Here is a 26,771-nt window from a genome sequence, read left to right as displayed (position 1 = left end):
GTGGGGACAAGTGGGCAGCCCGAAACGGAGGGAGCCTCCCGGCCAGCCTAGGCCCCACCAGGACACTCCCTCTCAGGGACCTTCAACTGGCCCCATGGATCCTAGAACCTATCCTGACCCCCGCAGCCCCGAGGGCAGGAATGCAGGCCAGGGCAGCCCTGGACTAAGTGCCTAGGTCCCCGGCGGGAACAGACGTGGACGTGCAGCCAGCTCTGGGTGACAGGGACCTGCCAGGCGTGGACCACGGGGCTGACATCCAGCTTGTCCTCCAGGGGCCCGGGTGTGGCCCCCATGCTGCCCCAGCCTGGGAACTTCCAAGGGACCAGCCCACAGCCCACAGAGGTGACAAGTTTCTGGCTGCCTCCCCTCCCCTCAACCACCCACAGTGTCTCCTGGGACGGTCGCTCCCATTAGCCACCTGCCCCAAGACGCCAGCCCAGGCTGTCTGGGGTAACGAGCTGTGTCGGACTCCAGGCCTGGGAGCCAGCCTCAGAAAGCCTCCCGAGGTGGAGGGAAGACAGGCCTGTCACCCCTCAGGACAGGGCAAGGGGGCTCAGGTCACCACGTGGCCAGGGCGGGGCTGCTGGCCCTAGGAGGGGAGTGTGGCCCCAGACCTGTGCGTGTAGGGTGGGGGCTACCAACCAGCAAGGTTCCGCAGGCCCTGCTCCCAAGTCTGCGAGCACCCCACAGTCGGGGTCATTTTATTTCTAGAAAAAGTGACAAGCTCTGCTTAGCCAGTACACCCAGGAGCAGGATCGCAGTGGGGCCCACGGGGCACGACCCCCTTCCCACGTGCACAGAGCCTCCAGCAGCAGCCCCCTCAGGGCTGGTGAGGGCACGGACCACGTGGGAGCCTGAGGCACAGGGGCAGCAGTGTCCACAGGCGCCCCCACGTGCCCCTGGACTGGAAGCGGGTGCCCGGAGTCCTCTGTCCTGGGGGAGAGCTGAGGGGCAGCAGGATGGGACTGGAGCCGTGAGAGCCCGGAGCCAGGCCTGCACGCCGCCCGCCGGCCCCCCACCTGCCTGCCCGCAGGCCCAGGGAAGGAGGGAGTTGGGAGGCGGACGCAGGTGTGGATGCACTTCAGAAGCCCTTCTCGATGCTCAGGGTGCGGCGGGTGACGTGCTCCAGTTCCCCGGACACGTAGTCGGCCATGCTGATGCGATAGTGTGCCAGCATCTTCAGCATGAGCCGCAGGTTCAGCCACCACTGCTCCAGGGGCATGCGGTGCCTGCGGGCGGGGAGGGGCAGCGGTCAGGGGGAGGGGCCACTCCTCAGGCTGCGGCCCCAACCCGGGCCGCACATCCCTCCCCTGGACACCTGGACGCCGGCCCCTGCCACTGCATTGAGGGATGTCAGTGGTGGTGTCTCGGGTCCCCGTCCTGCCTGGGCTGCACCCAGGCTGCATGTGCCCTCAGACCTGATCATCCGTTGACCCCTCACCACTTGCCCTGCCAGGAGGGGCGGGGCCTGGGGTCAGCCCTGGGCGTGGGGATGAGATGGCCCTTTGGGGTAGGGGTTCCAGTGTGGCCACACCGCTCTGCCGGCACACCCGCCCCAGGGAGGGCTGAGCCCTGTGGGCCACCCCTCTCTTTCGAGGCACTCACTCAAAGTCAGTGTCCTTCTTGAGCTCGGTGACAGGGCTGAAGGCCACCGCCTTCTTCTGCAGGCCGATCACGCAGGCTGAGTCCGCGTCGTTGGCGAACACTCGCCCTGTGGACAAGGGCACGTGCTGGCCCAGGGCCCCGCCAAGGGCAGGTCCGCCCGGGCCACCCCTCACCACGTACCCTTGCGGTAGACCGCCCGCAGCTTCTCAGACATCCAGAGAATGGCCTTCACGCCCAGCTTGGTACCGTAGTTCCGGTCAAAGGGGGTGGGAGCCCCTCCCTGGAGACACAATGGGTGAGGTCAAGGTCTGGCCTTCGCAGGGGAGGCGATGGGCCACAGGCAGCTCCAGCCCGGGCACGAGCCCAGCAACCTGGCCCCGCCGGGCCCTAGGCGAGCGCTCCTGGGCAATTCTGACACCCCATCCCTCGGTCCACAGCACCTCGGCCCCTTTCTCCCCCCCAGATCCAGCCTGAAAGCCACCTCCAGAGGCCAGGCAGCGGGGTGCCTACTCACTGAGTCAGGGGGCCTCCCTGGGCCCCTGCATCCGACAGGCAGGTCCCACCCCCAGGGAGCAAAGACCTCGGGAGAGGGGAGGCCTGGGGGCACACACAGCTCAGATCCCGCAGCATGGGCTTCCTGCAGGGCCCCCAGGAGACGGAGAAGGGGAGGGGTCTTGTGAGGTGGCGCGGCCACAGGGGTCCAGCCCTGCCCCTTCCTCGTCTGGAGGCCTCCTCTGTCTCCTTGCCTGTGCTATGGGGTGACTCTGGCCTGGCTGTGAAGAAGAAGCGGCACCTACGGCCAGGTGCCCTGTGAGGAGGGGCGCAGAGAAGGGTCCTCATCCTGCCGTGTCCTCTGGGGACCCCTCGGCCCACTCCCAGAGGGGCAGGGGGCCACCTTCCAGAATCCGCACTCCCCACCCCGCACCTGCTGCAGGTGGCCCAGGACGTTGGTCCTGCAGTCGAACACGCCCTTCCCCTCGGAGGAGTACAGGTTATACAGAAACTCTGTGGTGTAGTGTTCGTGGCTCTTCTCGTTTCTGGGAAGAGGAAGGGGTGGGCCCCAGCTGAGTGGCAGCTGGCTCAGGTCTCCACCGGACGCTGAGCCCCTCTGGGCTGGGCCACAGGCTCTCGGGAAAGCTAACCCACCCACCCCTCCCCAGGGCCCCAGCCTTGCCCCACCCAGCCGGCCCTCAGCAGCCCTGGCCCGCAGGCTGGGGTCTGGAAGACCCCGCCGGGGCGGGGCTCACGCGGCCGCCTCACCGGAGCACCAGGCCCCTCTGGATGTCCGTCTTCATCTTCTCGGTCATGTGCTCCACGTTGGCCTGCAGGGGCGGGCGCTGGGGTGAGCGGAGTTGGGGCAGCAGCTGGAACTGCACCCCACCAACCTGAAGGCTGTGGGATATTCCAGACTAACCAACGGGCTGGGGGGGCCAACGTGACCCAGGTCAGCCTGGTCCGGGGCAGGCGGGTTGGGGGTGCTGTAGGCCTGGAAGGACTGTAAGGGGTGGGGCGGGGGGCCTGTGGCCGGACCATGAGGCCGGGTGGGGCGGGCCAGGGCCGGGAGGCCACGGAAGCCACAGGGCTGTAGGCCTGCACAGTGGCGGGGGGGGGGGTGACGGGTGCAGGAGTCACAGGCTGGGCCTCCTTGCAGGCAGCCGACCCCCCGCCTGCTGGGTGGCAGTTCCTCAGCCTGGGCTCCCCCTCTGCCTGGCCTGCTCCCGGGTGTTTGAGGAGGGCCCCCCTCAGCCCCACTGGGTGGTCTGCAGCAGGGGGTGGGGGCAGGGGATCGGCTCACTTTTAAGTCCTGGATGTTGAAAGGGTCCTCAAAGACGTAGGCAGCGTCGGCCCCCACAGCGATGCCAGTCACGGTGGCCAGGTAGCCGCAGTAGCCCCCCATGGTCTCCACAATGAACACACGGCGCTTGGTCCCCGAGGCCGACTGCTTGATGCGGTCACAGCTCTAGGGGCAAGGGGCGGTCAGAGCCCTCCCCTGGGTCTGGGGAGCCATGGCGCAGCGGGGACCCGGGTCTCTCTCCAAAGCCGACTGACCATCGAGAGTGGCCCGGACAGTCTCACCATGCGCCCTCCGCATGCCCAGAATGGGGCCCTCAGTCCGGGTGGCTCTGTCCCCAAGGACAAGGGGGTGCCGCTGGCACCTGGCGGGTGGAGGCCGGGGGACGCTGCCAGGAGGCCTTCCCTGACCTCGGGCCAGGGGTACAACGGACCTTGTTTCTCATCCGCAAACGGGGAAAGAGGCTGCTGCCACTGCAGGGTGGTCTCAAACAAAAGACCAGAAGGCACGTGAAGCGAGTGCCCGGCAGATGCTAATGACGCCACGACACTTGGTGACTTTCCTAACTCTGAGCGGTTCCGCGTTTGAAAATGAAATTACAGCAGGAGGTAAAGAGTTGAGGAAAGAAATAAAACAAATAAGCAGGTTGTTGGTGTCTGAACTAGGGATAAACCCCAGATTACAGACGGAGAGCAAGGTGGAAGGAAACAGCTGAAATTATGGCAAAAAGGTCCAGAACCTACAGATACAAAGCTCACAAATAAGACAGAAAATGTGCCCAGAGAAAATTAGGCAAATGGTGGGAAAAAACAGTTTCCGAAAGAACCCCACAAATGGGCAATAAACGAATAGGAAAATGCTCAACCTCAGCAGAACTCAGAGCTGTGAATTAAACCCGAACACTGTCTTCCCCCGTCTGGGGAGGGGCAAGGGCACCAGGGGGAGGTGCTGTGCACGACCCACAGCGGTGCAGGTTGGGGTGGGGACGCGTGAATCCACAGGAGACCCTGCAGGAGCATGGGGTCTGTGGGTGGGTGATGGGGGGTTCCTCTAGTCTCTTGTTTTATTCGTGTTTTTTCCTTTAATAACATGCAGAGCCTCCCTGAGCAACATAGCCCCTTCCAGCTTCAGACCCCCTAGTACAGAGGTGCTGGGAGAAGCTGGGCTCATGTGGGGTCACAGGCGGGGGATCAGGAAAGGTCTGGAGCAGGGAGAGAGCACTGGGGACACGCCCACAGAGCCCGGGTGCTGTCGGCCTGCTGGAACCTCTCCTGGAAGTGGACTTCCCCCTCCCACTCCCCGTCACAGCCGGAGTCTGGGGTTCCCCCCAGAGCCACGTACGGCTGCTTCACCAAACAGAACCGTGGCCCGACGTCCACGCCACTATGCATCTCAACTACGTCAGCTGCAGCCCTGACCGCCGTCACCCCTGCACCCTGGGGACCCCCGAGGCACGCCCCTCCCTGCCTCCCGCAAGGCCTTGGGGGGCAGCCAGGCTCTGCCCACTCCCCATGCCCCGACCCCCTCGGCAGCCACTCTGGGCGCGCTCTGCCCCCGGCCCGTGTGGGCGAAGAGGTCCCGGGCCCACCTCCATGGCGGCGTTGACGGCGGTGTCTGAGCCCAGGCTGAAGTCAGTGCCAGGCACGTTGTTGCTGATGGTGGCGGGCACGACACACATCACGATGCACAGCTCCTCGTAGCGCCCGCGGGCCTCCACCAGCTGCAGCACCCCCTCGTAGGCCTGCAGGCGGCGGGGAGGGGGCTCAGGGCCCGCCCTGGAGAGGCTGGGCTTGAGGGTGAGGCCGGAGGAGGGGAAGGCCGGCTCCCTGGCCAGAGGCCCCCTCGGTCCTGCTCCCCACCGTGTGCCCGGGGCTGGGCGTCTGGACCCACCTGCCCCCACCTCCAGGGCCACGACCAGGAGCTCTGCAGCCCCCAACAGGCTGTAAGACCCCCAGGAGGATGGGAAGGGGGCCCACCTGCCCTGCCTCGACACCGGTCGGCTCAGGCTCCTCCGGGAAAGGACAAGAGCTGACATGCCACCCACCAGGGCTGACGAAGCACCAGCATCACACCCGCACGCCCCTCGCTGCCCAGAACTCCGCCAGAGCCCTGCGGACACCGCCACCCAGGAGGGAGATGGAGGCGCCCCTGCCCAGGCTGCCCCACCCCCACCCCCTCCTCCTGTGGCCAGAGCTGCCCCGCCCCCTGGCGTTAATCTGAACTTTGTGAAGCCGTCAAGAAGGGGTAAAAACCCTCCCTAGCCCACACCACACTTACCCTGGTGGCCCCCATGTGTCCGGCTGGTCCAAGGTAACTCCCCGCACATGGGGCTTCCGGGAGGGCCACCTGAAGGGCCCCACGCCCCTGGGTCACCTCCACCCACGCCTGTTCCCCTGCGGCAGCCCCTCACCTCGAAGCCACCGATGACCAGCAGGGCATGGATGTTGTACGTGCGGAGGTTTTCCACAATCTTCTCCATGAGGCCCTTGGGCAGCGTCCTGCCAGGGAGATAAATCAGATGGACGTGTGTGTCAGCACGGAAGGCCAGCTGGAAGGACACACATCCAGCCGCGTCTGACCGCGGGAGAAAGCGGGCCGGGGACATGGCGGTGTGATTGCTGGTTGGAGGTGGAAGCACCGGGGGCAGCGGGACAGAGGGCCAGGCACCCGCTCAGCACCCTCGCTGGGCGCTGGCCGCTGCTCCCTGCCCTCCCGACAACCTGGCTGGAGCTCCACTTCCCCCCTGGGGGGTGCCTCCTGCAGGCGTGGGGCCACCTGAGCAGCCGTTCTCTACACAGATGACCTCAGGTGAGCTCTCAGCCAGAAGCCCCAAGCAGGAGGCTACTGGACAGAACGGACCTAGCCCGGGGCTAGGGAGCTGGTTTCCCTTGCAGCCCACCACCCCCCACCTGGCCGAGCCTGCACGTGGGATCTCCCACCCTCAGATGCCCACGGTGGCCATGGGGCCTGGGCTGGTGGCCAGCCACTCACCTCTTGGTCCCCAGCATAGAGCCACCACGCCCCAGCCAGCCGGCCACGTCATGCCAGCCCACTTCCTGCACCTGCAGGAGGGAGGCACAGCTTCAGGGGGGCGAGCTGGGGACACTGGCCCACTTCCCCTCAGGTGACACACCTGTGCTCGGGGAGAGCTCATCCTTGGAGGAACAGAGGCCGTGCCAGGCACTGACCAACACACCCCAGGTCAGAGCGGGGTCTCGGGGTCCAGGCACCACCAACATGAACCCAGCTGCTCCCCCTCCCCCTTCCCTCCAGGGCGCTGACCTGGCCTTTCCCCGTGTGCCCACATCGTGAGCCTCTTGGTCTCTGTTCGTAAACAAGCCAGGACTGCGTTATAAACGACCAAAGACACAGACCCACCACCGCAAGCCTGGTCCCCAGCCCGGCCTCAGCACGGCTGCACCTACCTGACCCTTGGCCAGGCCTTCAAAGCCGTCGTGTACGACGTACACCGTGTGGCCCTGGGAGATGCCGGAACGCACTGCCGAGCGCACAGCCGCGTTCATGCCAGCCGCCGGGGCCCCCACGTTCAGGATGGCCAAGGAGAAGTTGGTCTTCAGAGAAGGGGAGGAGACAGGAGCGTGAGCGCGGGGCTGGGGAGGGACCACTGGCCAGGACAGAAGTCAGCAGAGAGCAGCTGCCAGAAAAGGGGCCCCGGTCCTGGTGCCAGCCTGGACACCATCTAGCGACTGGACTGCCCCCAGGAGTGACAAACCCGTCCTCCCGACTCCACAAGGCTCTGGCGAAGACCTCATGAGCTACAGCGCAGGCCCTGCTCACAACCCGCAGAGCCCTCAGCCAAGGGCAGGGGACGGACACCGGCCGCTGCCGGCCAAGCGCGGCTCATGGGGCAGCAGCAGGCTCGGGCCACAGTCAGCGCCTTTCAGCAACCACCCCACGCCAGGGGTCGGGGCAGCACCCCAGAAAGCCCTGCAGGAGCAGGACGGACGCAGAGGGAAGGGGCCACTGCAGCCAGGCTAAGGACACGCGGGGAAGCAGTGATGCTGACGCAAGGACAATGGCTGATTTAACCTGATAGACTCAACACACCACCTCAGCCCGGGATCGACTGAGTTACCAGTGGGCTCCTCCACACCTGTCCCCCTGCTGCTCCTCAGCGCCTGCACGTGTGCGGCACAGACGGCGCACCTCCCTACACGCAGCCCCTTCCAGCAGTCGGCAGCCAGGTGTGCCGGGCAGCCTGGCTCCAGTGGGTCCCGGTGACACCAGCCCTGATGCCCTGGGGGTGGTCCCGCCCCAGCCGGCTCTGGGAGGGGATGTGGAGACCGGCTGCCGCCCACCCGATCAGCTTGCAGGATAAATGGGGCGCCGGGACCCCACTGCCCAAGTCTGTCTTGATAGAACCCTTTCCTTGTGCCTGGGGATTTCAGAAAGGAACCCTGCTGTCATCTTGATTGTGAAGACAGCCCATTTCCTGAGGCTGCAGCCCTTTTGGAAAGCGTCGTAAACACTGGCTCCCTCCTGTCCAGAGACCAGCCAGTGGGCCTGACGGTCTCCTTCAGCCATTTGATGAGCGACAGGCCAGATGCAGGCTGTTGGGACCTGCTGGTCAAGCAAAGGCCAGGCCTGCCTCTCCGTGCAGCGCTCAGACCCCAGACAGGAGGGAGGGACCCCAGCTCAGCCCGGCCAGCTCCCCGCCTCCTGAGTGCGGGCGGCAGGCAGACCCCAGCAGCCACGCAGGCGGGAAGGGGCTGCGACGAAACCAAGCGTGGGCCCTGCCCCCGGCCTCACCTTCTCCTTGGAGATCTTCTGGTGCGCAAGCAGCTTGTAAATGTTCCAGTTGTTCTCAAAGTTTCTGGAAAGGAAGCGGGCATGCAGCCCAGAGCCCACAGCCCACAGCTCAGCACAGCTCAGCCACCAAGGAGCCAGACTCGGCACAGCCCCAGTCCCCACCCTCGACTGGGCGCCATCGCTGGGCGGTGGAGACCCCAGGGAACACGTGCTCCCAATGCCCCTCTCAGCAAAGCAGGTGCCCGCGTCTGGCCTGGGTGGGGTCGGGGAGCACGGCCACGGGAACCACGGGAACCAGACCTGCAGGTCAGCCGACCTCCAGGACGGCCTCCGCTGCCTCGTTCTGCAGACTCCCCCTTCCCGCTCCCCCCAGGTGCGCTCCATGTCACTCCCTGTGCTATGTCCCTCACCCTCGCCCTGCAGGCCCTGCCCTGAGCAGTGGATCCACGCAGCCTGCCTGCTTCCCCGCGCAGGGACGGTCGGGCTTGTCCCTCCCGCTCCACCTCACGCTGCACGGCCCGTGCCCTAGGAGGAGGGGCTCAGAGCGCCATCTCTGCAGGTGGACGTGCCCTGGTGTCAGGGGCGGCTCTGTGCGAGCCACGCGGGAGTCTGCCAGGGACCTCGCTGAGCAGACAGCCGCCCAGCGCCAGGGCCGCCAGGCCCTCACCTGCCGCGCAACTGGATGGCCTCGTCAAACCTCTTCTCGTCCATGGCCTTCTGCACCTCCTTGGTCTGAAAGCAAAGAAGCGTGCGCTGGAGGTGGCCTGGCGCCCACAGCTGAGCCCACCTCAGGGCCTGTCACAGACCTGCTAGGCAGCCGGGTCCTCCCCTCCCCAGGGGGGATTCCTGGGCCTCACTCCTCCTAGGAACAAAGGGTGAGGCTGCTCTGCCCCAGCTGTGGGCCCCCCAAACCTGCAGAGTGGGAGCCAGCATCCCCACCGCCAGCCTCTCAGCCTCCTTCTGCCCTCCCCCCTCCTGCGTTCCCATGGTTCCTGCTCTGATCACATCAAATGTCCCAGTGGCTCTGGCCCCCGCTCTCCCTTTGCCCTCCCATCCTGGTCCCAGTGCACCCCTGCCTAGTTTGCAAGGCCTGTCCCAGGCCACCGACTCTGGGAAGCTAAGTGACTTTGGCTCTCCCTTGACGCCCCCAGATCCCCCTGGCTCCCCTCCCCACCTCAGACCCCCCAGGCTCCCTGCAGCACCCACATCTCCCTTGGGGCTCTTTGCACCTCGGAAGCACCCTGGGGATGTGCTCACACCTCCCTCCCCGACTTGGACAGCAGGCCTTGGACACTGAGGCCCCTGGGTGGAGGCACAACAGGAGGCTGCGACGTGCCCGGCCTGCTCCAGTAACACCGAGGGGGATGCGTGGGAGGGGCTCTCGCAGCAGGCCTGTTGGCGGGGCCCTGAGAGGCCTGGAGGGACTGCAGCTCTGGGGCTCCAGGGGGGAGGGGCAGAGCACAGCCGAGCTCTGAAGCCCTGGGCGCCTCCCTCGGGAGCCCCCATCCCAGGCAGGCTGGTGCTCACCATCTGCACACACTCCATGAGGGGCAGCCGCACCGACTGGTTCCCCGAGAGGCTGACCACGCAGGCCGGCGTGTCGGGCGTGGCCTCCAGCAGCGCCATCACGGCCTCCATGCCCATCTTGCTGCTCTGCGCGGGGAGGGGGAGGGCAGGGCTCAGGCAGGTGCACCCACTACTCCCAGCCTCCTGCACAGGGTCCTGGGCAGACACACAAGCCCTCAGCTCTCAGAGCCCCACCCCACCACACACACACTAGAAGCTTCTAGAATAATTAGCACCGTTTACAGTGACCATCCCTCACGATAACCCCTGGGCACCGTCTCAGGGGGCCTCAGCCAGCCCCACGAGGAGGGCATGGCCCCGCACCCCGGCTGCCGCCGCGGGGCTGAGCTGGACCTGGGTTCTTCCCGCCGTGACAGCCTTCCTCGCTAGAGGCTCCTTTGTCACTGCTGCCCTGGCGTGTGTGCAAATCTGGGCGTGGGCTGGCAGGCCAGGCAGCTAAAACAGGTGAGGACTGCCCTCCATGGGGACAAACCCAAACACAGGTCCCAGCACAGCCAACGGGAACAGACAGGTGCAGGAGAGCGCGAGGCCCACAGCGCCGGCTCTGCTCAGTGAGGCAGCGGCTGGTCTGCTGCCTCCGGCCATGCTCACTGGCCTCACCCCCACCTCCTGGGCACCAACTGGTCAGCTGTGTGTCAGGAACAGCCTTGGAAGACAAGCTCCTGTGTACCCCAGGATCACCGTGTGACCACTCCTCTCCTTAATGCACCCGCTGTGCGCTGGTGTCGCCCCCGAGACTGGGCTGGGGACCAGCACTGGGCCCATCTCCTCTGACGGCTCATTGTCTCTGACCCAGGCCTCAGGGATCTCCACCAGCATTCACAAAACCGGCAGGCCAGGCTCATCTCCAGCCACCAGGGGAGGCCCCAGACCCATTCTGGCACCCGGCAGCCACATCCCTGAGCCAGGCCTGGTGGAGGGCCAGCGCTTGGCCGCTCTGTCCCAGGCCCACCCCTCAGGAGGCTCCTTGAATGCACCCCTGGGGCTTCACAGAGGGAGCAGAGGGTGACTGGCCAGGTTGGACAGGCCCCTTCTGAGGTCAGCGTCCCCACTGCTCCATGAAGGATGGAAGATGAGCTGAGGCCTCCTGGGAAAGGTCAGTCCGGCAGCTCCCCCAGGCCCTCACCAGTCATCTGGCCTCACACCAGCACAGTGGCCTGGGCACAGCTCCCCCACCCCCAGGTGACCAGCACTCACGGGCAGGTCCTTTACCACCTTGGGGCCCTCCTGGCTCCAGACCCTATCTCCCTGTGGCTACACCGTGATTCGCATCCAGCAGAGGGTGAGGTGGGACCAGTAATCAGGATGGCGAAGGCACTCGAGCCAGGATCCAGCACCCAGGCCCCAAGAGGCAAGGCTCCCAGGCCACAGGCCAGACCCAGAACAACTGGACGTCAGAACCACGGGGCCCGCTGCTCCCTCCACCCTCCTTCCTCCAGGACCAGCCAAAGCCATCACCAAGAGGTGGGGGGCCTCGGCTGCCGGGCCTCAGTCTCATCCAAGAGCACCCGCAAAAATGAAAAACCGCTCACACTCAGTTGTGGACCCACGCCCACCCATGCACCCACGCCCAGGGCCACCTACCAGTACACGATCAAATGCCGAGGGGGTCCCTCCCCTCTGCACGTGGCCCAGCACCGTCACACGCGTGTCGAAGCCCAGCCTCTGGACCACCAGCTGCTCATCGGGACAAAGAGATGGGGGTCCTGGAGTTCGTTGCCCCACCCCCACCGACCCGCCACCCCATGGCCCCCAACCTTCTCTGATCCTCTCCCCAACCCTGCCTCAGGGATTTTGGGGTGTTGGCCCCACAGGGACCCCACAGAGTCAGTCCAGGGTTCACCTATACATCGTGTGTGTAGCGGCTGGTTCCACGTGACTGCGCCGACGTGTGCTTCTGTGTCAGTCTGAGGATGTGTTTCCACAGGCGCGTGCGTATGTGTGCTCCTGTGTGAACGTGCTGATGTTTCCACATCAGTCTGAGTGTGCTTCTGTGTACCTGGGTGTGTGCTTCTGTGCGAGCGTGTGGGTGTGTGTTTCCGCGTGAGCTGTGGGTGTGTGCTCCCACGCGTGTGTGGGTTGCAGGAGCACGTCATGGTCTGCAGCCCCTGCAGGTCCGGCCCCGCCAGGCACAGCAGCGGGAAGCCCAGGGCACAGAGCTCGGCCGACGGGCCGGCTCCCGGCAGCACTCGGCCAGGGACGCAAGGCCAGGACGGGCGGCCAAAGTGAAGGGCACAGAGGCTCCCGGGGCTGCGCCTTACTCTGGGATGCAGGCCCAGGGCCCTGGGGCAGAACCTGGTCACAGGGAGAAAGGCCTTCCCCGAAAACCCAGTTGTTCTGCTGTGAATCTGGTACCAGACAGGCAGTGGGCACTCCTGTCACTGGGGGCCAGTAGGGGCTGGACCCTGTCACTGGGACACTGTTGGGGAACTGGACAGGGCTTTTGGTGGAGAATGTTCTGAATGAAGACTGGGAACTGGAAGGTTGGGGGCCCCAACAGGTGGGGGCCACACCTCAGCCTTGGGGGCCCAGGGCTTCTCAGGGAGCCCCGGTGCACCCACCCCACATCTGGCAATCGCTGGGAGTGAGGAAGCTCCTCCCAGGAGCCTCCTCCCTGTGGAAGCCAGGGGTGGGGCCCCAGCACAAGCACCTGGGGACTGGAGATAAAAGGGAGCCCCTACTAAGGCCCCACCCACCCCACATGCCCTGGGCCCCCCACTCACGTCCTTCACATAGCGGGAGGAGATGGGCTGCCCGTGGCGGTCGATGGCGCCCTCCGCGATGATGATGATGTTCAGTCGGGACCCTCGGCTCCGAGTCTGGGTCAGAGACGCCCCAGCACTCAGACACCTGCCCCAGATACGGCCGCCACCTGCAAGCCCTCCCTGGGTCCCACCTAGGGGGTCACGTGGGCCAGGGGCGAGGAGTGCGCTGCAATGGGGGAGCCAGGACCCCCTGTCCCTCCCGGGGGTGGGGCTGGAGAGGGGGAGCTTGAGGGGGCTGGGGGGCTCCTCCTCCCCCTCCCGCTCCCTGGGCTGAGGGAAGGCGCCCTATGTCAGCTGGGCTGAACGAATTAGCGTCGCTTACTACCTGCTGCAAATACAAAGCTCTTCGGGAATTTTAAAGAGCTTCTTACTTATTTCCCCAAGAAACATTTGAGGGTGTCACTCTGACCCACCAGCCCCACGTTTGCCCCACAGCACCCGAAGAGCCTTAGAGAGAAAGACAGGGTCAGAGCAGCTCCTACGAGGCTCGGGTGCGAAGAAAGGGGGAACGGGGGTGGAGGGCTGCCTGGAGGAGGTGGCGCTGGTTCAGTGAAGTGAGAGAGCCAGAGACAGGGCTGCAGGCGGAGCAGAAGAGCCTGTACCTCCCTCAGCCTCACTCAGCAGCCCAGGAGGTGAGCAGGGCAGAGGGTGACACCTGAATGTAACAGGTGGGGAACCTGAGGCTCAGGGAAGCCCGGGGAGGTCCTGAGGGCCTTACACAGAGCAGGAAAGAACCCTGGGTCCAGGCCGCCTCCAGGAAGGCCAGCCCCAAGCTCCTAGTGAAAGAGCCAAGGCTGAGGTCAGCCAGGGACACCAGCCCCAGAACCGGGCTCCACACCGTCAAGGCCACAAGGCCCCTGGGGTGCAAGGACTCCAGCCAAGGGGAGGACAGGGGCCTCTGGCCAGCTTCACCCGCTAGGCTCAGCTCAGCCCTACCCTTGGTTCCACTGGGGAAGGTTCCAGAAGCCGGTAAAGACCCTCAGCCCCTCCCCTGCCCTGGGTAGGGATGCACAGCCCTGGGGGGAGGGGAGAATAGCATCCGGTAGTGGATGGGAGTGGTGCCACTGCCTTGGCCACAGGGATGCTCCAGGGCCAGCCCCAGCCCCGCCCACTCGCCTCCCTTGGAAGGCCTCCCCCCCTCCCCCCCTGCACCGACCTGCCAGGACTCAAAACAGAGGGGCCAGCCATGCTCAGCATGCCCTTGGGCCGGGGCACACAGGACACTGTGGGTGGGCACAGCCCCTCAGGGCCCCAGACTGGGCCTGAGTGTGAACTTGGGTGCACAGTCTCAGGAGCTCCCCTGCCCTGAATGCAGATCACAGCCCTCAAACCCCTGGCCCCCCCATCTGAAGGCACCTCTCTCTCCCAGGGCAGCACCTCCCCCTACCCTGTCACGGCCGTCCTGTCTACCGCTGAGCCCGGGCTTAGCCGAGGGGCCCCCTGCCCTGGTTGGCGGGTCCCAGGAGTCCCCAGGGCAGAGTACCTGCCTGTTCTGTCCCGGAGCCCCCAACTCCACCGCGAGGGGCCCAGAGAGCCGCATCCCAGGCACCCCTGCCCGTCCACCCTGGATGAAGCCTCAGCCGCCCACCCACTCCTGCCTCCACAGCCCACTCTGGGTCTCCAGCTGGAGCCACCTGTCCCTGTCCTTGCCTGCCCATCTTCACAAGGCCACCTCCCCCAGCTCAGGCTCAGTGATCACAGCCTCCCTGAGAAACCAACTTGACCACATCCCTGATTCTGCACCTTCCCCTGCATCAGCACTGACCACGCAGAGCCAAGCCTGGAGCAGTGGCCTGAGTGTTCTCCTAGGCCCCCTCTGCCCTCAGAGGCGGGCCCCCAGGCATGTGCATCACAGTCAGCACCGAACCCATCCCCACTCCTCGCTGGGGCCGCCCCCAGAGGGACACCTGCAGGTGCTTGCTGAACCAGAGTGAAGACGGCCCAGCCAGAGCTGGCCGCACCATCCCAGTGACACTGCTCCAGGACACCTGCTCTCTGGGAAGAGACCCTTAGCGCTCACCTCGCCAAGCCTCTCGCACATGAAGTTCTCCCAGCCGTCCTCAGGGGGGGCCTCCGGGATGAAGAGCCAGTCAGCTCCCGAGGCCAGGGCAGACACCAGGGCCAGGTACCTGGAGGAGCAGGAGGGATGCTGATTGAGTGGGGTGGGCCAGACTCTGGACCCTGGGTCTCGGGGGAGGTACATCTCTGAGCTGCATCCAGCCCCAGAGTCAGGACTCCCCACACCCCCGGCTTTCACACCTACAGCGTTAAGTGAACACCTGCTGTGTGCCAGCCACCAGGGAGGTGCCAAGCCTCTACTCCCACTCCCCCAAAGCCAAGGGCCCCCCAGCTCACCGGGGCAGCCCCCTTACCCGCAGTGTCGTCCCATCACCTCCAGCACAAAGGTCCTCTGATGGCTGTGGACGCAGAAAGGGCAGATGGCATCAGTGCCCAGCCCCGCTGAGCTGAGCTGAGCTGTGAGTCCAGGCCTCCCACGGCCCCACCTCTGCCAAGGGAGTGCCCAGGAGACACCAAGGACAAGGGAGCAGCCCGAGGACAGGCAGCCTTTGTCACTCAAGGGCTGCCAGGCCTCTGCGCTAAGAGCCACCTGTCGGGCTCAGAGCCAGCTACAGGCTGGTTTTCACTGATCTGCTCCTGAGGCTGAAAGCCACTTACCTTGCCTGGGCCTGGCCTCACTAGCCTCTAGCCTGGGGACCCCTGGGGGAGTCACCATGGCCCCAGGGCCGTAGGCAGCCTGTCAGAGCCGGCTGCACAGCTGGGGCTCGGGGCAACCTGACGGGCTGGGGACCCTAACCCCAAGCCCCTGTGCTCACCCTCCTATTCATCACCCCCCAGCCAGGTAGGTAGTCAGTACAGTCTCCCAGGGACAGAATTACGCAGACAACGCAGAGCAGCGGCTTCGCCGGGAGACGGGCCCCTGAGCTCGCCTGTCGGGCGGCAGCCGGGCGCTGGGTGCTGCGGGCCCCGCTCACCTCTGGGCGGTGGTGGTGATGGCATCGATGACCTCCATGATGCGGTGCAGGGCCGAGTCTGTGCCGATGGTCATGTCGGTGCCGCAGAAGTCGTTATCGATGGAGCCCACCAGCCCAGCGATGTTCAGGTGCGAGTAGGTCTGAGCCGTGCTTTCTGAGATCTTGCCTGGAGAAAGAGGAGCCGGGGTGGGCTGCAGCCTCACCACTCCTACCCGGCTCCCTCGGCCACCACACACGGCTCGAGACCTCTACCCCGATCCGCACCCCCAGCCCACCCAGCAGTGAAGCCTGGTCAGGTCCGAAGGCTCTGGTCCCCCTCCCCAGGTCCAGCAGTGGGACTCCCGGGGAGCCAGGGGAGCAGCGGGGGCAGTAGCTGAACCTTTGATACCAAGAGCAGACTCACCACCGACCAGGAGACCTCCGGGGAGCCTCAAAGAGTGCACCCCTCGTCTCCAGGTCCCCCACGAGTGGCACAGAACTGACCGAGCTCCAAGAGGTCACTTTCCAACCCAAGGACCCTGGAACTTTGTGTCTAAAGTTATTAAATTTTAACTATTACACTGCTGCAAACTGACAAGTCCGTAACCTACATCTGGGAATCACACACTTAGCGCTGGTGAGTCCACCTGGGAGCTGCCATCCAGCCCTGGGGGGACAGCACTGCCCGCGGGTCCCGGACACTGAGACCCCGCGGCCTCGGGCTCACTGACCTCACTCCCCGCCAAACCAGGCCCTCGGCTCAGGGAGCCGTCCAGGGTTAACCCGGCCTTGGGCCAGGACAGGACCCCTCCTCCCAGCTGGCAGCCAGGCAACGTCTTGCCTGCTCCCCAGCTCAAGGCGCTCTGTCCGGGCTCGGATGCGGACCCACCTTCCTTCAGCAGCTCCTCCAGCAGGCTGCCCCACTCGCTGCGGAAGATGTTGGCGCCCGTGAGGCTGCCATCCCCACCGATGACACACAGGTTGGTGATGCCACGCTGCACGAGGTTGTAGGCCGCAGCCAGGCGGCCCTCCCGCGTGGTGAAGGCCTTGCAGCGGGCGCTGCCAATGACGGTGCCGCCCTGCATGGAGGAGAGGGAGCCTGCACCAGCAGGGACCAGAGGAATCCCGGTACTGGGCAGACAGGGACTGGGGGACCCAGAAGGGCTGTGTCCCCCTGGGTCTGTCCTGTGTGTGTCCGTGTGTCCCTCTGGGTGTCTGTGTGTCTCTGGGTGTGTCTGTGTCCCTCTGGGTCTGTCCTGTGTGTGTCTGTGTCTTCCTCTTAGTCACCAACCGCAGCCTCACCAGTTGGATGATGTTGGAGACACTGAGCCAGTTGGCCGGCTTGATGTTCTCGCCTCCTTCCACGAGGCCCTCGTAGCCCTGAAACCAAGAGGACAGCATGAGATGGGCGCACACAGCATCCAGACAGCACCATCGATGGAAGCAGGACCGGTGGAACCTCAGCCAAAACCCCATCCGGCAGGAAGCGGGCCCAGGGGTCCCGACTGCCAAGGCCCCTCTACCCCCAGGGCCTGGGTCATCCAGAGTCAGGGGCTATCAAGGGAGAGACGGGGCCCCCAAACGGGCCTTCCAGAGCCCCTCTGCAGGGCCTGCAGGGCATGCAGCGTAACTCCTGTCAAGGGCAGCCCCGTTGATGAGTGACCACGAGCCACACCGGGCCACCACGCCCGGGATGGAAACAGAAGCAGCCCAGCAGCCCCTCTGCCCTTCCGGGACCCCCCTCCCAGAAGCGCCCGCTGCCCACCTCCCAAGGGCATTGACTGGATGTGGAAATGACAGTGCAGCACCCGCTCTGTGTCTCGCTCCCCTCACCAGGCCGGCGTCTGCGAGGCCCCAAGGGGCGTGGGCAGCAGTGTCTACACTCGCTGCCGTGCAGGAGGCCCCCGTGCGGGCCCATGTTTACGATCTGTCCCCTGTCAATGGACATTCCCAAGGGATCCAGTTTGGGGCTATTGGAAATAATGCTGCTAAAAATACATGTCTCCCAGGAAAGGGCTCCTGGGTTGCTGGGTGTGGGACCAGCCACCAACGGCACGGCCACACGTGCTTGAGGTGACCTCCTCGCCTACTGGCAACGCGGTGGGGCCTCTGGGCGCTCAGCCCCACAGCGCCGGGCTGTGCTGGTCTCCACCGTGGAGGCTGCGTGTGGTCCCTGCAGGTGGTTCCCCCTGAGTTTCTTCCCTACGGCCCCCTGGACAGCCTCGGCCAGGCAGGCTGCCCCAGCGCCCTGCCCATCTCGTCTATCGTGTTCCTGACACCTTTCCGTTAGAAGGCGTTCTTTATACAGTCTGGAGAGAGCACACACGCTTTCAAAAATGGTGAGAAGACACAGCACCACCGAGCCGAGATGAGCAAGGCCGCCTCCTCCACGCAGGCCTCCCCAGCCCCTCCATGAGCCACCGCTGCTGCCTGGGGCTCGGCTCTGGGCGTCTGCTATGTGACCCACCTTCTCTCCTACCACCCTTGTCATTCGGTCACGGGGCCTGCAGCTCCTGGGCAGCGAGGCCTGGGGGCAGGCGGGGCAGCTGCTCCCGCCCTTGGGGGTGGGAGAAGGAAGCAGGCCTCGGAGAAGGTTCCCGGGGCCAAAGGACAGCCCTCCACCTGAAGGACCTGAAAGACCATCAAGCCACCTTCTCCAACTCAGGCCAGGCCTCGTCCCCCCTCTCCTCTGGTAAGGATTTCGGCCACTAGGACGAACACCACCCCCTGCCTCCCCGTATGGAAAAGCGGGAGAAAACCTGAAGCCCCACAGCAGGCACGGCCCAGTGCGGGCGGCCCTGCCTGCAGCCCCAGGGTCGGGCACAGAGCCCACGCACGGGGCAGCCCAACCCCAGCCCCACTGTGCACCCCGGTAATCCCCAGAGACCCCGACAAGCTAGGTATCTCCCAGCTGGAGTCGAAGCTTCATGGACACACCCTCCTTTCCTGGCCCGGGAAACTTCGAGAATGTCTTCGCGAACCCCCATCCACTTTGTGTCACCCCTCCCCTCTCCCCTCCTTCTGCCTTCTCCACTCCTGCCTGGCCAGACACCCTGGCAGCCTCAGAACGGGCTGCAGTCCCAGCGCCCTTCCCGCAGCCGGCCTTGTGTCAGCTCTGAGCTCTGAGCTCTAAGCCACAGGTGAATAAAAACAGCCCCATTCACCGAGCCCGTTTCAGGGTCAGGGCTGTGAAAAGTGCCTTTACTCTCAACATTGCACTAGCTTTCGTGCCCTCGCCTCCCCACTTCAAAGAAAAAGAAACGGACAGTCAGGGAGGTGAAGGGATGCCCCGTCACGTGTGTATGACCTCCGGGAGCCGGGCATTGGGCCCTCCCCTCCTTGATTGGAGGCCACTTGTCCACAAAACTAGGCCACTCCCTGAAGAATCTCACCCTGTCCTCCAGATGGTTCTACACCATTATCAGGGCGAGGGTCCCACCTGTCCAGCTCCTGAGGCCACAGGTCCCTGAGACTCTGAAGCTATGTACTTCCCAAACATGACCTAGGGCCTTGCAGGGTCCTGGCCATCGAAGCCTGGTCTGAGGGTCCAGATCCTGTGGGAGGGTGGGGCCTCCAGAACATTCAGGCAGCCCCGTACAGCCAGGGCTGGCGGAGAAGGGCCTGACCTGGGCCAGGGCAGAGGGACAGGACTCGGACACACCCCAGGTGGGAGAAGCGAAGCTCCGGAAGGAGCAGAGTAGGGGATTCACTACATTCTAGTAAAGCAAGGAAACAAAGTAACAAAGCACAAGAGAATTCTAGGGCACGTGTACACGCGCACGCGCACGCATACGTGTGCCCCAAATTGGAGACAGGGATTTGTGGGGGATGGACTGGGGGAGATATAAAGCAAAGTGGGCAGCATCTGGGGCCAGAATGAGATGGAACAATGATACTCTGTTGCTTTGTGCAAGGAGGCTATTTGCTGTAAACAGTTTGAGGGTAATGCAAACTCAGGTTTAGGTAATGAGGACATGAGAGGGCTGGGGATCAGGTCGGGGTGAGGTCCCGGGCCTCCCAGGAGGCAGCTTCATGCCCTTCTCTCTCAAGTGACGCACCCAACCACAAGTCCCCATGCTGGAGGGAGGGCTCCCCACCACCATCCCGGAGCAGGGCCGCCCCCGCCCCACCCGTCCATCCTGACCAGCCTCTCTCTGGGCCTGGGCCTCAGGGATTGAACAATGACAATGACTGTGCTGGCACAGAATCGACCATCCTGCCTCCCTCCCCCACGCCTCACCCCCCTCCTCCCCCTGCTCCCGGCCAGAGCACGCAGCCCACCCAGCACCTTACCTCATAGATGAGGAAGACCTTGGCCCCCACGTAAATGCCCATGCGCGTGACAGCTCGAACGGCAGCGTTCATGCCTGCGAGGGGGCAGGGAGACGCCCGTTAGTGGAGACTCGGGGTGTCAGGGCCCTGGACCTTTGCTCCCCGCATCTCAGGGGACACTGAGCCAGGAGCCCAAGCCCAGCACAGGGTGAACCCCACCCCTAGTGTCGTTCCAGCTTCCAAACATTTGGAAATAAGCTGCCCCAGGAAGGTCCCCACCTGGACTGGATTCCGCCGGAGTCTGGAGGACAGGCAGGTGCAAACCTGCCACGTTGTGTCTAGCCTCAGCCTGCCTCGTGCTCACCTGCGGCCCCTGCTGCTCAGCACCACACCCCTCCTGCTCCTGTGGCCAGACCCTGACCTGGGGGAATCTCAGCAAGTCGGGTGCACAACCCCAGGATGAAAAGGGAAGACAGGTGGGACACAGTGGGCAGCAGCCTTCCAAACCCACCCTCAGCCTCTGCTGGACTCTGGGCCACCACACTGGGGGGCAGCTCAGGGGATACCTGAAAGTCAGAGGCCCTTGGCCCTGAGGCCATAAACCCCCTGCCCTTGGCCCTGAGGCCATAAACCCCCTGCCCCACAGCCTGGAGAGTGGCCTTCATGGGACAAGGGAGGACAGCGCCCCCTAAGGCTAGGGTCTGGGACTGTTGGTGTTGCGGAAAATTGTGTTACAGCTCAGTGTTACAGCTCAGTTGTAACAGCTACCTGAATCCAGGCGAAAGACCAAACAGCACTCGGAGAGTAAGAGAACTCAGGTTTATTACACCAGTGGGCCCACAGGAGTTAACACTCCGAGCTCTGGACCCGTCTGTAGGGTTACACTGGCTTTTATAAGCTGCCAGTTTACACGTTGCACCATCATATGCAAATGAGGTACAAGAAAAGTTGACTAATTAAGAACAAGCTTTGTAGAAATGGACCAATTAGGAGGGAGAGAAATAACCAATCAGGAGTGAGCTCCATGTAAATGAAGTACTACAAATGGACCAATCAGAAGTTAGGGAAATGAACCAATCAGGAGTTAGGGAAATAACTAATCAGGAGTGAAGGAAATAACCAATCAGAAGTGAGCTCAGGGAACCAACAGAATTTTAGGGGTAAGTAAGCCGTTTCAGAGGCAAAAAGTGAGATACAGCCTCTGAGCCAGGCAACCGGATGGTGCTGGCAGGAGAGTAGTGGCCCTGCCTGTCTTTTTATGGGGCTTCCTGCCTCACTGGGTGGGTCTGGCGGCCTCAGGCAGTCAACTGAATGGCCTCATGCACACCGGGGCCACCAGGCTCGGGGGTCACCTCTCTTCCTTAACCTCTGGCCCCAGCCCCTGTCTACAGCAGCTATCCTGCAGTATAGGCTTCCTGGAAAGACAGACAATCATGGGGCAAGAAGAGGGTGCAGCTCACAAGAAATACTCAAAAGAGTCCAATGGAACCTCACTCCCGTTCCCTTGCGGTCAGTTCCCGCGGGCCTGGCCCATAGTAGGGCTCACAAGGCACAACCCGAGGAAGCCCCATGGATGGCCCCACGGGGGCAGGTGCACCAGCAGTGGCCCAACGCAGCAGCCCCTGCTGCTGTCTGAGGGTGGGACGGGGCCTCCAGGTGGCCTGACGGGCACAGCTGCAGCCCCCGCAAGCCCAGAGAATGCCAGGTCAGATACCAGGTGGGTGGCCCTGTGCGGGCACCCGGGGCAGGCCCAGCCCCCACACTGACTGCCACCTGGCAGGGGGCCATGGCTGAGGCCTGGGAATCAGCGGCTAGAGGCAATTTGCCTCAAACCTTCTTTCCTGTCACAAAAGCTATCAGTGGGACGGGCAGGACAGACACTGGTCTTCAAGAGGAAGAAAGTTGGCCAAGGCCACCCACCCAGGTCCCAGCCTCTGATGCCAGGTCTGGGGGTCTGATCACAGAGGTGACCTGTGCTCAGTCTCGCCCCGGGGACCACCCCTGCTCCCCCGCCTTCCTCCCGCAGGCCTGGCCCAGAGCCCACACTCACGTCCTGTGGTCTGTCCCCAAGGCTGGGAAAGCCCTTACCTGCCCTCCGGGCCCCCTGAGCTGGTGGAGGGGCAGTTCCTAGCAGCTTGGGCATCCTGCAGGAGTGCCGTCACCCACAGAATCCCTAGAGCATGCGTGGTCCACATGGTGACCCCAACTCGATGACTCTTGACCATTACCCTGATTACACAAGTCTCACCCTGTCTGCAGCCTGGAGGCAGGGCCCAGGGAGTGAGCAGCTCTCAGACAAGGCATTGAGGGCTGGACAGCAGTGAGAACCTCAGGAAGAGCTCTGCAGGAAGAGCCTCTCCCAGGGCAGGCCCACGGCCCACAGCTCCTGGCCCACAGCCCATGGCTCCCGGCCTACAGCCCTAGCTCCTGGCCCAGGGCTCCCAGCCCACAGCCCACAGCTCCTGGCCCACGGCCCACAGCTCCCGGCCCACGGCCCACAGCTCTCACCCCGTGGCCTACAGCTCTCGGCCCACAGCTCCCAGCCCATGACTCCCTGCCCACGGCCCATGGCTCCCGGCCCACGGCCCACAGCTCCCACCCCGTGGCCTACAGCTCTCAGCCCGTGGCCTACAGCTCTCGGCCCACAGCTCCCAGCCCATGACTCCCTGCCCACGGCCCATGGCTCCGGGCCCACAGCCCACAGGTTCCAGCCCAAGGCTCCCGGCACACAGCTCCTGGGAAATCAGCTGGGGAATTTGCCACTATTCTCATTCTGCAGATGAGAAATCCCAGCAGGTGAGGGCAGGGCCAGGGTCAGTGGAGCAGAGGCCAGACGGACCCTGAGCTGGCCATGCCCATGGCTTACACATCTGCCTTTAGCAAGAAAATCCCATTTCTAAAGAAATCATAAATGTCTCTCGTCTCCCAAAGGGATGGGAGTGGGGTTGCAGAAATCGAAGTTAAGGGCAGGCGCCCAGAGAGTGCACCCCACATGCACACCCCTAGACAGCTCGGCTGCCCCCAGAACCTAGATCTGAAAGGCCGAAAGTCCTGCTGCCTGAGGCCAGGGGGCTGTGAGCTGCACTCTCCTTGCCCTGCCTGGCCTCCCAGCCCTGCCTGCCCTCGCCGCCCCTGCCAGATAAGATGAAACAGCTGCAATGCTGCCCCCACCCCCCAGCGCCCCTCAGCAGGCTCTGGGTCCTGCAGAAGCATCCGGCCACCTCTTGGGCCTTGGCCAGCCGAGGCTTTTCACTCTCAGGTATCTGCCTCCCCTGGCCGCCCTTGCTGGGGTGAGGCCACTTGGGGCTCAAGGTCCAAGCCCTGCCTCCGGGAGCAGGAGGGAGGCCAGCAGTTCCGGGTGGGTGAGGAGAGAGGGTGGGGACGGGGGGGCAGCGGCCGGAGACCCAGGCCACCGTCCAACCAGAGGTCATGGCCATCCCCTAGCCAGCCTGGAGGCCTCATCCGGAGCCCCAAGGACAGCAGAGGGCCCCAGGCTTAAGGTACTGTTTGCAGTCTCGGGGCAGAGAGCAAATGACCATATTACACTCTCAAATCTTGGAAAGGGATTGTACCGGCTGCCATGGAGACAGAGGCCTGAGGGCGTGGGTTTCCTTGCCTAGTAAACCTCGCTGTAAGCTGCCTTCCTAAAAGAGCCTATTTAGTTGCCTTTAATCTGCTTTTCTTTCTCGAAATAACCCTGGGCAGCAGCCATAAGCCCCGAGGGTCAGAGGAGCTGGCAGGAGAAGAGCTGCAGCTGACGGACCACGCCTCGACCCTTGACCCTTGACCCTCTGACCCTCAGCACGTCACCCTCACCCTCCAGCGGGCCGGGGAGACTGCAACTGAGGACCTCCTGCTGGAGGAAACTGACATCACAAACTGATGGCTGAGGAGGACGCGTTTGTCCCTAAGGTGACTTTTCATCACAATCAGCTCCTGGAAAAGCCAAACGGACAGGAAAGAGGTGAGCCTGAGAGCACATGCGGTCCAGCAGGTCAGCATCTAATTGTCAGCGGATGTGAAGACGCGGAGCCAGGCAGGGACAGACGAGATGGGGAGGGAGCCCTCACCTGCAAACACAGGCCATCACCAGCTACGCTGAGCAGCCTGGAAAAGGCCAGTCCTGGGTGCTACTGAGGGACAGGGCTGGGGCCGCCCAGGGCCAAGACCCAGGGGGTCAACGGAGGGGGAGCTGGGCTGTTTTACAGCCTTCTAGTCACTTTTGTACAAAGTAGCATCCTTGAACAGCTGCCTTTCCTCAACTCACAGATGGGCACTCTGGCCAACAGGAAGGGCAGAGGACATGGCTTCCAGGCTGGCTGGAAGGAACCTGTCCGGTGGCTCATCCTGGCCTCTCCCCACTGCTTACAGAAGGGGAAACTGGGGCCCGAGGGAAGTGCTCGGGTCAAATCACAGAGCTGGTCCAGGCTGGCCCAACCAGGATAGGGTCTGGCCTTCCATGCCATGAGGCTGGCTGGTTTTCACTCGTTCCAACAAACGCAGGCCAGCATCTGGGAGGCAAGCGCACATCAGGGTGGATACCCATTCTCTGCAGCTGCTGTCGGCCCCACACCCACACGGGAGAGCACACAAGGGAGGGCCCATGTGGCACCAGCAGGTCCCAAAAGGTCAGCCTTATCTGAAAGGCACTGAGGGCCCCTGAGGGCAAACTGGGAACCCACCGTCTGGAGCCAGGTCCCCAGAGTGGTGCAAGCAAGAGTGAGTGGGCCCAGGGCAGACACCCACTGGCTAGCTTTCAGAACTTACAAACCAGAAAGGCTCCCTACCCCGCAGAGAGCCAGCTGGCCCTCATCTTCCTCCAGGCCTCGGTCCCAGCCCTAAACTGGGGAAGCTGGCGGAGTCCTCCTCTCTCAAAGCCCCAACCAGAAAATCATGGTGACAGCCGCCAGGGGTCTAGGGAAGCAAGGACACCTGCAGGAGGTGAGGTGGCTGCTGGTCAGCCCAGCCGGTGGTATGCTGACGGCCACACTCCGAGGCATCCAGGAAGCACTGCCTGTTCTGTGTGGGGTTCCAGGGCAGGGCTGGCCACGTGGAGACCCGCAGGTCAGACAGGCTCTGCCCTCAGCTGGCCCACCTGCTGGGATGGCAGCACTGCACCTCCTCGCTCCCTCATCCTATTTGGTCTGTGCCGGGGGAGGGGGCACGCCGCCCACTGGCTCCGCACCTCTGCACCTCCGCCTACACGCCCTTGTTCATCAAGCCCAGCCCTCCCTCCAGCGCTGCTGTCTCCCCTGTGCAGACGGCAGCCTGGGGTCTGGCAGCCTGGGGTGGAGACCCGGAGCCGCACGAGGCAGGGAGAGGGGCCTTGCCTCCGAAGGACCTCTCTGGAGAGGCGGGTTTAGCCCTCTCACTTCCTGGGATCCAGTCTCAGGGATGATGCTTCCGCAAGACCACCTTCCCCGCCAGCTCTCCTCCCGCGGACCCGCCCACTGGCCATCCTCTGAGAGGGAGCCACCACCCCCCAGCAACAGGCAGCCAGTGCTCTGGCCACGCGGGGTTGTGGACGTGCTGCAGAGCACAGTGCCCACCCTGCCAGGTCCAGAGGGCTCAGCTCGAACCCACGGGAGGCCTCCCGCCTCGCAGCAGGCGGCGATGCAGACAGTGGCTGACTCGTCTGACTCTGTCCCCCCACCTGGGTTGCCCCTTGTGAGAGCCGCTTCCTCTGACCTCTTCCCCGCTGACCTCTTCCCCGCTTCTGAGTGGGGACAGGGGAGTGTGGGGCCTGAGGCAGGGAGAGGAGGTATGTGTCTACACTCCTGATCTGGAAGGAGGCAGACCTCGCCCAGCCGTGCAGCCCAAGGGTGCGGGCTGGGTTTCTTCCAGGCCTGCTCCCTGGGCTACTTAAGGTCTCTCCTGGGGTTCAAGGTGTGTGGTGTGGCCAGGCCCAGGCCCAGCAGGTGCCACATTGGTCATCCCCGGCCAGAGGCACTGGAGAGCAGCAGTCAGGCCCCCAGGAGGGGGCTGCCAGGACAGACCCCCAAGAGGGGCACTCACCCAGCTCTGCCAGGTCCTGGCTGTAGGACGCTGGGCAGGCCACCGGGAAGGCCACCATCTTTGGCTTCCCCTGTACAAGCCCGGTGAGAACAGGTCTGCACTGAGGAAAAATGCCCCAGAGCCACCCTGGAGGTGGTGGTTTGGGGGAAGCACTGTGCCCCCGGGTTGCGCTTCAGAACCAGGAAGAGCGGGCTCTAGGCCTGCGGGGACCTGCTCAGAACCTCAGCGACCTCCGCTTGGCGTGGCCTCCAGGAAATGGGCTCCCGACAACAGCCACCGGGGAAGGGGTGTGGGCAGCGCCCGGAGCGGCAGGGGCGGCGAGAGCGTCTCGTCCCGCCAGGGCCGGCCGCGCAGTCACACCCCCGGCGGGCGGGGCGCAGAGGCCGTGGTGGGTGGCACGTACGCAGGCCCGGACTCGTCCGGGCGGGTTCGGGACAGGGGCCTGGATGGGCACGAGGAGGCGGCGGAAAGCGCAGCCCCGCACGAGGACCTGCTGGTCGCGCGCCGCAGGCCCCGGCTGAGGGTGGCGGGCGCGCCCCAGGGCCCTGGGGACAGGCAGAACCCCCGCCCGCAGGCGACCGGCCGCGCGCTCCCGCCCACCTTGCGCATCGCCGCCGCTGGTCAGCACGCCGATGGCCTTGCCGGCCCCGGACATCCGCAGCTTCTCCAGATCCACGGTGGCCATGGCGGCGCCGACTCGGCCGCGCTCGCTCTGCCGCCCCGAGCCGCCGCTGTCGCCGGTCCCGCCCCGCGCCCTGCGCTCCGCCCCGGCGCCGGGTGAGGTCACCGCTGGCCACGAGGGCGGGGCGCGGGGCGGGGCGCGGGGTGGGGCCGGCGCGCCCGCGTGGCTGTCCCGGGGTCCGGGGCGCGCACCCACCACCTGGCCGTCCGCGGCGGCCGCACCTGGGCCTCGGGCCCACTGCGCCAGCATTTTAGTTCAAGTTTCTAGACCTGTTCGGTCTGATCCAGGACCGCGTTCGTGGAGCGTGCGCA

The 26,771-nt window shown here is 64.5% G+C and overlaps 1 protein-coding gene across 2 annotated transcripts; it reads right to left on the bottom strand.

The window, feature by feature from the left end:
- Nucleotides 1–667: 667 nt before the first annotated feature.
- PFKL (phosphofructokinase, liver type) lies at nt 668–26,543 on the bottom strand. 2 transcript variants are annotated; one of them, XM_072970122.1, is made up of 22 exons: nt 26,379–26,543; nt 19,785–19,858; nt 16,794–16,871; nt 16,381–16,570; nt 15,513–15,678; nt 14,892–14,936; nt 14,540–14,648; nt 12,478–12,573; nt 11,339–11,431; nt 9,695–9,820; nt 8,835–8,899; nt 8,168–8,231; nt 6,823–6,969; nt 6,389–6,459; nt 5,808–5,895; nt 4,986–5,138; nt 3,401–3,565; nt 2,866–2,927; nt 2,531–2,642; nt 1,786–1,885; nt 1,606–1,711; nt 668–1,229 (listed from the first exon to the last, which is right to left on the bottom strand). In XM_072970122.1, the coding sequence occupies exons 1-22, from the start codon at nt 26,461–26,463 to the stop codon at nt 1,082–1,084; spliced, it is 2,343 nt and encodes a 780-aa protein (XP_072826223.1). In that variant the 5' UTR covers nt 26,464–26,543; the 3' UTR covers nt 668–1,081. The 2 variants fall into 2 exon arrangements, 1 of the variants encoding a protein (XP_072826223.1); XR_012076758.1 differs by lacking the exon at nt 668–1,229 and having other exon boundaries at nt 1,605–1,711; nt 2,866–2,997.
- Between the last annotated feature and the right edge of the window lie 228 nt (nt 26,544–26,771).

Source organism: Vicugna pacos, chromosome 1 (assembly GCF_048564905.1).
Source record: "Vicugna pacos chromosome 1, VicPac4, whole genome shotgun sequence".
NCBI classification, from domain to species: Eukaryota; Metazoa; Chordata; class Mammalia; order Artiodactyla; family Camelidae; genus Vicugna; species Vicugna pacos.
Note: the sequence above shows the minus strand (reverse complement) of the source record. Positions and strands in the feature narration are given on the sequence as shown.